Here is a 12,638-nt window from a genome sequence, read left to right on the forward strand (position 1 = left end):
ACATGTCTTAAAGGTGACAGGCAAAGGGACTGTTGAAATGACTTCCAAGAGCCCTAATCCTGAATTTGTATTAGTGTACACAGAGAGGAAAAAAAACCTAACCAGCTAATCTGCACTCCATAATTTTCTACTACGTGTTCAGCACTATGTTGGCAAAGAGGCAAATGTGCTCCCCAGATTGGGGAAACAACACTAGCATGGATCACATGTAACCAGGTACAATCATGACAGTATAAAAATTCCATGCTGCACAGCAGGGTCAGACAGAATGAGCACAGAAGCTCAGAAAAGAGTCATCTTCAGAAGCAGAATAACCAAAGGCCCCATGGAGGTAGCTAGATTTGCTATAAGCACTGAACAGTGGAGGATATAGCCTAAGGAAGAAAAAAGAGGTCCTGAAACCCAGGGGAAGAGCATAAGCAGGTATAAGCATGGCCAGTTCATAGCCACAGTGCTCTATCAGGCCTGACAATGGCAGAAGAGACAAGATGCAAAGCAGTGGTGGAAAAGATCAGATGGTGCCCTTGAAAACCAGATTGAGGAGTTTAGACAACAAGGAAGGAAACAGATCTACTCAAGGTTTTCAATCATTCAAGCAGGAGGATCAAAACTGTGCTTAGGGATGATGAGTTTTGCAATAGAATACAAAATGAACAAGAAGGGCTAAGAGATCGAAAATAGGGCAGTTGGGCAAGAAGTGAGGAGGGCCTGGACTAGGAGGCTATCCAGGTTGGAGGGGATGGAGGAAATACTTTACAAAAATAAAGTCTATTTAACTCAGTCACTGGCTCATGTACATGGGGAATGACAGAAAGATAAATGGGAGAAACAGCCAAAGTTCTGTGTTTGCATAACTGGCAAACAGCAATGATACTAACATAAAGCAGCAATTGTGAGAGAACAGAGAAATCTGGTTAGAGACACATTTCATGATGACAGTTAAGACTGAAAACTGGAGATACCGTTTGTCAAGTTGCTAGCAGAGACAAGACAGCTGAAGCGAAACATATGAGCCATCTAGCTTACTGGTGAGGTTGAGAAGAAGCATCCCGAGACTCTACTCACCCTGAGCACATATCCAATCCTCATTGCCAGTCATGCACTCACAGGACACCCCATCCAGGCTAGGATGGAGCAAGCTTATTTTTGTATAATGAAGAGTTTCTAGTGAGAAATGTCTCCTCCTTTCTCTCCATATCCTTCTTACTCTTCAAGACATGCATCAAGTTTTAGTTCTATGACACTTTTTTTTTTCTGAGATGGAATCTCACTCTGTCGCCAGGATGGTGTGATCTCGGCTCACTGCAACCTCCGTGTCCTGGGTTCAAGCGATTCTCCTGCCTCAGCCTCCTGAGTAGCTGGGACTACAGGTGCGCACCATCACGCTCAGCTAATTTTTTTATTTTTAGTAGAGGCGGGGTTTCACCATGCTGGCCAGGAGGTCTTGATCTCTTGACCTTGTGATCCGCCGCCGGCCTCGGCCTCCCAAAGTGCAGGGATTACAGGCATGAGCCACCGCGCCCAGCCCTATGACACTTTTAAGGGTACCCTGACCCACACATGGTCTTCTTTCCGAACTTATATTACTTCTAGTATTCATCATCAGCATAAGCACATGCTTCAGCAGCTGTATTCACATTTTGTTTTTTAATTTTCTAGCTATTAGCCAAACCTCCATCAAGTCACCGAAAGTCCAGCATTTGCATAGTGAGCAGGACTAAATGACAGAAAGCATTCTTCTAAAAATTCACTGAATGACTTAAACCCACAGGAATAGAAACAAATCCAACTTCATTGTGCATGTCCCAAGTAAGCAACAGGCCACTGAACTCGCAGAAGATGCTGGGATCTTGGTAAGGGCTGACTTACACACAAATTTTCAAGCAGTTTTGCCTGCTACTTTACTAAGACCAAGATGCCCCAGCCCACACTAACTTGCCACTCCTCCTTTCTGCTTTTACATTTTCTGAGCCTTCATCCACACATATCCTTTAATAAGCCCCATCTTTCCATGTGTACCATGGTTCCACCTAATTTCCACTTACTGTTCCATTCAGTCCACAAATGTGGCTAAGCTGCCTTCCTTCCCTCTTTCCACTATGCTCACTTACAAGCCAAACAAAAACTCTCTCAACTTTCTCTGCTACTCTTTTTGAAGGTACCAAACTCCCTGTCTTTACCCCTTTACTACACCAAAATGCTCAAAACAGCAGTCTTGGTGCCTTTTTACCCACCCTGTACTCTGGCTTGCAGCTCAAACTTGACCCATCCTCTAAGAGTCAGGTCCAGTGTCATTTTCCCTAAGAATGTTACTCTGACTTCCCCTTATCTGAAAGTATTCATTTTCTCCTTCCAACTCCCCAGCATTTTATTTATACCTCTTCTCTTGGAGCACTTATTTTCCACCTAATATTATAGCTATTTGTGTTCACATTTTATCTTCCCTACCAGACAAGATGGTAGACATAGTGGTGACTAAATCAGACTTATCTTTATGATCCTGTTCTCAGCTCTTAAGAGAGTTTATAAATCTTGGTTGAATGAACCTATACTATGTAATATAAATGGTATAGCAGAGAATACAGACCACTGAGCTAGAAAGCAGATCTAACAGTGTAACCACAGAGAGACAGACACCATCTCTGGACTTAGCTATCAAAGTGAGGGGGTACAGTAAGTCTAGCTCTAACACAGTATTACTTGAATTAACATCAAACGGTATAGAAAAAGAAGGACTCAAACTCTCAACCCCAAGTTCCTAGTTTCTTTTGGTCAAACAGGTAAAAAAAAATGTAGATTTTCTTTTCGTTTTATTTCTGAAGAAAAAGTATTCTAAAGGGGCTGCATCACGCAATGCTGAACAATCAGGAAGGAAATGAAACAACATGGATCACTGCTAACCCCATCTAATTCCTAAGCACAATCCCTGCGTGGTCACTTCCATACCATGTTAGGGTGGCTTCAGCAGCATCCTTTACCCTCATAGATGCAGGGTTTGGCTCCTTATCTCCTTTGTACTTGACCTCTTGCTCGCTGTTCCTGGACTTACTTCCTGAGATACCCAGTTCCACAATCTCCAGTACTTCCTTAAGACAGTCCTAAAAGCAGGAAACACAGATCAATTTTTGGAACACACCTTTCTCATGAGAAGACAAGGAAATCCATCCAAACGCTAACAGTGGTTGCGTTTTGGTGGAAGGGCTCCAGTTTCTTGTTAATTTCTTTAATGGGTATATATTAACTTCATAGTAATATAATAAACTTTACACCCCCACCCCCTAATTTCTCTTTAAAGAACTAAATTTTGGTGTTTAGAGTGTTAGATAAATAAATTCAATTCAACTTTCTTGTAAAATTACCAAAGACTGTAAATCACAAAAGCACAAATCAAAGAGATTAAATAGTAATTCAGTTAAGCCTGGGATAGTGTAACCAGAGACAGGCACCATCTCTGGACTTAGCTATCAAAGAAGGGGGATGGTTTAAGACATATTATAATATCCAAAGGAAATCTTGTCATTGACATTTTTAGGTAATTTCTGGTATTAGAACTTCAGAAGCCATAATGAAAATGACTAAAATTTAATCAACAATATTATTCCTTAAACTACATAAAGGTTTCTATAAATATCGAATGATCTCTCCTTTTATTTGCGCTGTGAATTCCTTATAACACTTGCTTCCCTATAAGGAAGACATTACATGGACTAGTTATCTGCGTCCATTTGAGAATGAAGAAATGCGTATGGAGTAACATTTTCAATAGAAGCAACCTTTACAGATGAGCTGTGCTCTAGGTTTGCAGCCTGGCAATCATCTGCCCTTCTTTGTTTGGTGAAGGGTGACCGAAGTGCCTACTACCTATCTCCAGGCTACCATCCTTTCAAGAAAGAACAGTCTTGATAGTTCAGATAAATTAGTCAAGGTCTCATCTTTCTAAATAATTTCTCTGAGTTAATTTGCAACCAAATATAAGCAAAATGACGGTTTTCAAGTTGTACCCAAAAGGACAAGTGTTCCACTGTAATCTAACAAGTATTTTCAGTTTAAAGTGTGCAATACTGTATTTAAATTTAGATATTCTCTTTCAAAAGGCATTTTGCTAGCATACATTTTTGTTTTTACTTAATGGTTTAAAATAAAATAAACTCACCTTTTCGTCAAGCATATCAGGGTGCTCTGTCAGCCAGACACAGAGACACTGAAAAGCTGCCACTATCATGGAGTGCAGATCCCTGGAGTGTAAAGGAGCTGGCCGACTACACTGATACACAATGTAGGTGCACACAGAACTGATGGCTCGCTTCCGGTCTCCTGAGTCAACCATCACTTTTACCTGAGCATATTCATTTGGAGAACAAAAACAATCAGCCAGGAATTACTGTACCAATTTCAAGGCATTTGCACTGAAGCTTGACCTGTTTGACAATGTGACACACTACAGGAAGCCTTGCTTTTTTATATTATTTATATACAGGAACAGATTATTCAGATGTATTGTAATACTCCACAAAAAATAGTGGCATTTTTCAAGTGCTCAAACAATATTTCATTTTAGCATGGTCTTTCATGCCCTAAAACCCAAACCCATTGGGTATACCTGTTCATCATTGCCAGAGACTGAAAGAACATGGGCACATTTCTAAACCCCTAACCCAACCTCACAGTGATGCTGTAGCCTCTGCAGAAAGTTCTGTGCAGCTGCTCAGAGGCATAATTGTCATACAGCAAATTGCCCAATTTTTCAAGTATACAACTGGTCAATTCTGACATAAGTATGCACCTGTGAACTATCACCACAATCGACAGCGGATGTATCTATCACCTCCAAATCTCTTCATGCACCTTTGTGATCCTTCCTCCCACTCCTCTTTGCCCCTCTCCCTAAGCAACTGCTGATCTGCCGTCACAATAGATTAGCTTGCATTTTCTGGAGTTTAAATAAATAAAATCATATAAAAATCATACAATACGTACTTTTTTTGGTCTGGTTTCTTTCACTCAGCATAGTTATTTTCAGACTTAGCTACACTTTTGGGTGTATCAATTCATTTCTATTGCTGAATAGTAGTCCATTGCATGGATACACCACAATTTACCTAGTTACTTATTAATGGACATTGGGTTGTTTCCAGCTTCTGGATATTATAAATACAGCTGCTATAAACATTCATGTACAAGGTATTTATATCAATATATGTTCTGTTATCTCCTAGGAGTGGAATTATTGGGTCATATGTAGGTGTATGCTTACCTTTTTAAGGAACAGTCAAGCTGTTTTCCAAAATGGTGGTTCCATTTAACATTCTCATCAATAGTTCCTCCACATCCTCACCAACATTTGGTATGACCAGTCTTTTATATTTCAGCCATTCTAATAGATTTGCAGTGGTATCTCATCATGGTTTTAATTGAATTTCCCTAATAATTAATGATATTAAGTATTTTTTCATGTGCTTATTTGTCGTCTGTATATCATCTCTGATAAAACATCTATTCAAATCTTTTGCCCAATTTTTAATTGGGTTGTTTGTTGTATTATTAAGGGCTTTTGTTGTTGCGTTTTGTCGCCTTAAAAGATTTTATTAAAGGTCTTTTTTTTTTTTTGAGACGGAGTCTCGCTCTGTCACCTAGGCTGGAGTGCAGTGGCACGATCTCGGCTCACTGCAAGCTCCGCCTCCTGGGTTCACGCCATTCTCCTGCCTCAGCCTCTCCTAGTAGCTGGGACTACAGGCGCCCGCCACAACGCCCGGCTAATTTTTTTTTGTATTTTTAGTAGAGACGGGGTTTCACCGTGGTCTCGATCTCCTGACCTCGTGATCCGCCCACCTCGGCCTCCCAAAGTGCTGGGATTACAAGCGTGAGCCACCGCGCCCGGCCTTATTAAAGGTCTTTACAAGGCAACATCCAGACTCCAGATCCAGCTGCCAAGGAGACCCTATTACGCAGTTGGGGCTGGGTAGAGCATGGCTTCCTAATCATCTGTCCTGAGATGGGCATGGTGAATAGTATCTCATCTTTCGGGTCCACAGTGCTCATGTGGTCAGGCAGGTGATTCTTAAGGCCAATCTTACCACTTGGGCCCAGGACGCATGAACTTCACTCTGAAGCCCAGCACACCCTGTCTTAGCAGCACATGGTGAATGGCAGTATCAATGCAGTAGTTAACAAGGTCTCTGCTGTGGATCATCAGATCATACACAAAGTTCATGAATTCAGTTCTCTGTCCTTATAGTTTCCCTGACACCATGACCTCGTAGCTCTTGCCTCACTCTCCATAATGAAACACAGCACACTACAGAAGTCTCTCCTCACAGCAAACCCTAATAGTAGTTTACAGCACAGACTCTGGGCAATGGCACAGAGAATTATTTTAGGCCACCTTTTCAGCATAAAGCTTTCCCTGCCCTCAAGCCAAACCTCTTCTGAACTATCTCGGCCAATTCACAGATCCGGTGGTTCTTTTCACCAAGAACATTCTGCATCCTGGAGGTTAAAGTAGTGATTTCTATTCTGGTTGGTATAACTTGGACCTCAGCTCCAGAGTAGTCACCTTCTGCAAGCTTCTGAGTGAAGAACTCGCTCAGTTTATTTCTGAAGATGCTATCAAACTTCCTCTTCTTAGAAATTTTCACCACCATATTGCGGCTGTGCACCACCAAAAGGAAAGGCTATTATTGAGTTCTGAGAGTTCTCTATGTAATCTGAATACAAATTTTTCATCGAATATATGCTTTGTAAACATTTCCTCCCAGCCTGTGATTTGTCATCTCATTCTTTTAACAGTGTTTACTAAAGAACAGCAGTTTTAAATTTTGAAGTCCAACATATCAGTTTGTTCTTCTAGCGTAACAAATAAGAAATCTATCCCAAGGTCACAAAGACTTTCTCTTATTTTCTTCTAGAAGTTTTATTGTTTAGGTTTTATATATATTTTTTACGTAATAGAGACGAAGTCTCACTATGTTGCCCAGACTGGTCTCTTCCTGCCTCAGCCTCCCAAAGTGCTGGGATTATAGGCATGAGCCACCGTGCCCAGCCAGTTTGAGTTAATTTTTGTTCATAGTGCAAGGTATGAATCAAAATTTTTTTGTTTTTTGTGTATGACTATCCAATTGTTTTATAGTACCTCTGGTTGAAAAGACCATCCTTTCTCCTTTGAATTACCTTTGCACCTTTGTCAAAAATCAGATGACCACTTATGTATGGATACATTATTTTCTTCCACTGATCAATTTGTCCACCCCTATGCCAATACCAGGCTATTGTGATTACTGTAGCCTTACAGTAAATCATGAAATCAGGTAGTGTTAGCCCTTTATGAATTGTTAGGCAGGTCCAGAGCAGTGCTCCGTCTAGGACTAATTATTCCTTACTACTGAGTGTACTAAAGGTCACAGGAAACAGTACCTTGCTCTCAAAGACAGTGTGGTCCTGTATGTCTCACAAATGGCTGTTTTTTATTTTCTGTACCAGTAACTGCTTCTCGCAAAGTTATGATGTCTATCCTGGAGGATCTCTGAGGTAAGCTCTAAGTGGTGGTAAGAACACCTTAGGTTTTATTGCTTATTTTGTTTCTTACGGCTTAGGTAAGTCACAGCCTCATAACTGAAAAATAAGGATTTGAACCATATCATCCCAGACAGTAGCACCTGGTTATCAGCTTTTTGTTCACAAAATATTTTACGTATTTCCTCAATTATATATTATATGTAAGATAATCCTGTTCATCTTAGTGACAAGAAAACACCTAGATGTTAGAGAAAATGCAAAGAAAGTGAAACTCTCATACACTGGGAATGTAAAATGATTCAGTCACTGTGAAAAACAGTTTGGCAGTTCCTCAGAAAGTTAAACACAGGGTTACCATATGACCCAGTAATTCTGCTCCTAGGTGTACACCCAAAAGAACTGAAAACTGGTATTCAAACAAATACATGTACATACATGTTCACGGCAGCACTACTGACAACAGCCTAGAGATTAAAACAACCCAAATGTCCATCGAGTGATAAATGGGTAAACTGGGGTATATACACACAATGAAATATTATCCAATCATAAAAGGGAATACAGTTCTGACACATTCTACAACATAAATGAAACTCAAAAACATTACATTTAGTGAAAGAAACCAGACACAAAAGGTCACACATTGTATGATTCCATTTATATGAAATGTCCAGTATAGGTAGATCCACTGAGATGAAATGGTGGTTGTCAGAAGAGGGGGTAGGGAGACTGAAGCAAAATTGCTTCATGGGGATGGGGTTTCCTTTAGGGATGATAAAAACATTTTGGAACTAGAAGTAGAAGTTGCTCAACATTGTGAATGTACCAACAGTCACTGAATTGTTTGCTTTTAAATGGCTAATTTTATATTACACAAATTTCATCTCAAAAGAAACAATACACTCAGAGAAGCACAAATGACCACCAAGTTCTAAGGTTCCACAAAACTGAAGCAACAGCTGGGAAAGAAATCTAAAAAGTGTAGCCAAGGCCGGGTACAGTAGCTCACATCTGGAATCCTAGCACTTTGGGAGGCCAAGGCGGGTGGATCACCTGAGGTCAGAAGTTCGAGATCAGCCTGGCCAACATGGTGAAACCCCATCTCTACTAAAAATACAAAAATGAGCTGGCTGTGATGGCGTATGCCTGTAATCCCAGCTAGTCGGAGGCTGAGGCAGGGGAATCGCTTGGAAGCAGAGGCTGCAGTGTGATGAGTTTGCACCACTGCACTACAGCCTGGGTGACAGAGCAAGACTCCATCTCAAAAAAAAAAAAAAGGTGTAGCCAATTTTCACTTATCTCTGATAATGGAGGATGGCAGAGCCACAGGTAATCCCAAATGGCACACATTAGGATAATCATTTTTTACAAAATCAATATGCATTCTATTATTATATGCAAAGAAATAAATGGCAAGTATTGAAATGTTTCCTATAATTTAATGGTAAAAATCTCATTCATACTCTTTGAACCTATTTTTAAAAAGTAAAGTTCATTTCATAGAATATCACTTGGAGGCTCAATTTTGCACACTTTGGATATAAACTATGTTTGAGTATGATCAACACTAAAATACCCACACAAGGGGTCAAGAGATACAGAAAAAACAGCCAAGGCCCAAGGCTGTTGGGTTAAAATAAAAGGACTGTCTTCCTCACCTTTGCAAGGCCAGAGAGGAGCTCTAGAGCTGCCAGTGATATGCTCATGTCTTGGCGCCACTGGGAGTTGAGTCTTTGGGTGACGAGATGAATGCTGCGAATCAGGAGCCCAGCAGCTGAATCTGTATTAAGAGCTAGGATATAACCCCAATGCCACATCCCACAGGGAGGGAAAACAACTAAGCATTAGTAACGAGAAGCACAGCATCCACTAGGCACAGACCACAGCAGCCACAGTGAGAATGACGGGCACCCACACAGTGCTATGCTCCCCACCCCACTGGGTTGAATGCCAAGCCCGACTACACGATGCACAGGCACATGTGCTAGACCAGAGCAGCTTCTAGTTCCTGGTTCACGCACTTTCACACAACCGTGGGATTTGGCAGTTTCAGTGTCATTTTTATAACAATGTAATTTAAAGTTTCTAAATTATCAACTCGTAGAGAGCTACATTTTCAAAAAGAGTGATGAAAAGGTTATCAATTATTTCCTTGAAACTTTATAGAGGAAAGTTCTAATTTTACGGCCTCCTCAGATGCTAGGAATTACTCTAAAGCAAGCATCTGTTGAAATTACTTACAGGGTTTAAGCCATCAAAACTCACATGCAATGCCTTTTCAAACACACTTTAATTCTCCAGGATTACTTTAATACTTCTAAAAAAATTAAATAACCAAGCCACTGTATTTTTATTTGGGCTCCAATCTATATTTAAAAGCAATCACTAGTTAGCTAATAGGAAATTAGGAAAAATTAAATAAGGACAAATTAAACTGAATTTATAAAGGAAGCTTTAGGGACATTATACCTGTCGATCCTATCAGAAAGAGGGCAGTGACAACAGAAAAAGGAATGATCATTAAAGAGAGACACTCATGCGACACTAACACAAATCAGGATTTCTTAGTAAAAAATATTTTACAACATTACAAGCAGAGCTCACTAACACCAGCTCAAAATGCTGAAACGAACAATAATCACTTAAAACATTTATATTAGAACACATGCAGTAATGAAAAATTTCTTTTTTCTTTGTTTTTGTTTTCTTTTTTTTTTTTGAGATGGAGTCTTGCTCTGTTGCCCAGGCTGGAGTACGGTGGCGCAATCTCGGCTCACTGCAACCTCTGCCTCCCGGGTTCAAGGGAGTCTCCTGCCTTGGCCTCCAGAGTAACTGGGATTACAGGCACCCACCCCCACCCCCAGCGAATTTTTGTATTTTTAGTAGAGATGTAGTTTCACCACATTGGCCAGGCTGGTCTCGAACTCCTGACCTCAGGTGATATGCCCACCTTGGCCTCCCAAAGTGCTGGGATTACAGGCATGAGCCACTGCGCCCGGCCAGTACTGAAAAATTTATTTAGCTTAAACGTGTTTCAGAAAGCATGAAAAATAATTTTCAACCTATAGAATACCTAAATCTACATACACATGAATAAGATACTTTAAATAACTTCTTCACAAATATAATATTTAAATGTGTCAAATATCCACATAATGGCTTTATGTATCTGACATGTTCAAGGATACTTGCTGCAAACTTAAACCATAGAAACATGCCTCATGAATTCATGAACTCATGAACACGGCTCATGACATGCCTCATGAACCTCATGAACATGGCTCATGAACTGTCCAGATGATTAAAAGATTAAACTCACATCTAAGAATCTAGATATCACTCCAATCTAGCTGGATAAGTGCTCACAGATTCAATACACTGTTAGTACTTGTGTAGAAAAACATAAAGGTACCCACAAACTCACAGAATCCATAAAACAACTGCCCAAGGTAGCGGACAACCTTGTATAGGACGCTTGGCTGGCAAATGTTTTAGGTGGCAGGGCAGAAAATAAAAATATTTCAGGGCTAAAGAATCTAGTGAGCTATAGTAGGGGGTACATAGGTTTTAACATGAAGACATGCTCTCCTCTGGGCTGCTATCTAATCCATCCCCCATCACCCTCCTTGCCACACTGCAATAACTGGCTTATTGGACATCTCTGCCACTACACTGTGAGCTCTGAGGCAGAACCCACATCTTATTTGGTTCTCTACCACCACACATAGTAGAGAATTCAGAAATGTTTCCTGATCACCCATTACTATCAATTATAAAACCTAATATACTACCACAAATCTAATAAACTACCCAAAAGCTATACAGCTAAATTAAAAAGATTTGTTTTCTTTTTCTTAGCTTCTTAAGACTGACATCCTCTCTATTATACTTAAGTACACAAAAAACATGAACATTAAAATTTTTAATGTTTTTGTTTTATAAATGTAAGCATTAAAGTCATTCTATTAAACTTTGAATTTCAAAAGAAACACGACTAACCATAATCTCTTAAGAGAGCTTGAGCAGGTCTCTCACTATCCGGAGTCGTGGGCTCCGTGCTTCCACCACTTGCTGAACTAATACCACTATTGGTGCGACTATGACTCTTCAGGTTATTTTCTCCACCACCCTAGTCAAATGAAAATGAATCAAGTGTTTGAGGATTACATCACAGTTTACAAGTATAAATAAAGGTCAATCATTAAAAACCATGTTGATAAAGCAGAATGTGCCAACTGAATAGTACAAACTGATAGTAACAGAAATTGACAAGGGATTAAAACCACTGTGGTATTTTTACACACACACATCTACTGGAGGGTATGAAGGATTTGACTACTACAAGTGCCCATACTGGGGTCTTCTTTGCCACTATTTACAAAGGGCTGGCCCAGCTTTTTCATCTTTACTAGATTTCACTAGATTCCAGGTCCTTAAAAAAAATACCCTAGTGCCTCCCAAGCAAAACCTCAGAACAGAAATATAAGCTTAAAAGGTATGAATAAGGCCAGGCGCGCTGGGTCACACCCGTAATCCTGGCACTTTGGGAGGCCGAGGCAGGCGGATCACGAAGTCAGGAGATCCAGACCATCCTGGCTAACACAGTGAAACCCCGTCTCTATTAAGAAGCACAAAAAAATTAGCCGGGCACGGTGGCGGGCGCCTGTAGTCCCAGCTACTCGGGAGGCTAAGGCAGGAGAATGGCGGGAACCTGGGAGGCGGAGTTTGCAGTGAGCAGAGATCACGCCACTGCACTCCAGCCTGGGAGACAGAGTGAGACTCTGTCTCAAAAAAAAAAAAAAAAAAAAAAAAAAAAAGCATGAATAAACAAACAGCAACTTTCAAATATAGTTATATCAGAACACACAAACAATAAAATACTAGGGTTAGTTTTAACTCCCGTATGTATAGGGGCTAATAAAACTATCTGTTAGACTTCCCTCATTTTTCCCCCATATAAATACAGTTCATTATATTCAGATCAGTAATTATTCACCATCTACTGAGACATGAATGTAATTTCCTTAATAATAATTTGATCACCCATCCTACATCTACTCAGCTTACTACATCTACCCAACTTACTCCAGTATACGCTATTAACTCCCCCATTCTCTTGCCTCTAC

At 40.3% G+C, this 12,638-nt stretch overlaps 1 protein-coding gene across 6 annotated transcripts in view; it reads right to left on the minus strand.

Moving 5' to 3' along the window:
* RALGAPB (Ral GTPase activating protein non-catalytic subunit beta) overlaps positions 1 to 12,638 on the minus strand; it is a 105,954-nt gene that overhangs the window by 34,322 nt on the left and 58,994 nt on the right. For 5 of the 6 annotated variants that reach the window (XM_032141899.2, XM_058432768.1, XM_058432770.1 and 2 more), the window contains 4 exons: positions 11,512 to 11,641; positions 9,171 to 9,304; positions 4,154 to 4,336; positions 2,947 to 3,098 (listed from right to left, as the gene is read on the minus strand). In XM_032141899.2, coding sequence (XP_031997790.1) covers positions 2,947 to 3,098; positions 4,154 to 4,336; positions 9,171 to 9,304; positions 11,512 to 11,641 — 599 coding nt within the window. The remainder of the gene's footprint in view (positions 1 to 2,946; positions 3,099 to 4,153; positions 4,337 to 9,170; positions 9,305 to 11,511; positions 11,642 to 12,638) is intronic. The other variant, XM_058432771.1, reaches the window with a different exon arrangement.

This window comes from Hylobates moloch, unplaced genomic scaffold (assembly GCF_009828535.3).
Source record: "Hylobates moloch isolate HMO894 unplaced genomic scaffold, HMol_V3 SCAFFOLD_21, whole genome shotgun sequence".
In the NCBI taxonomy this organism is placed as follows: Eukaryota; Metazoa; Chordata; class Mammalia; order Primates; family Hylobatidae; genus Hylobates; species Hylobates moloch.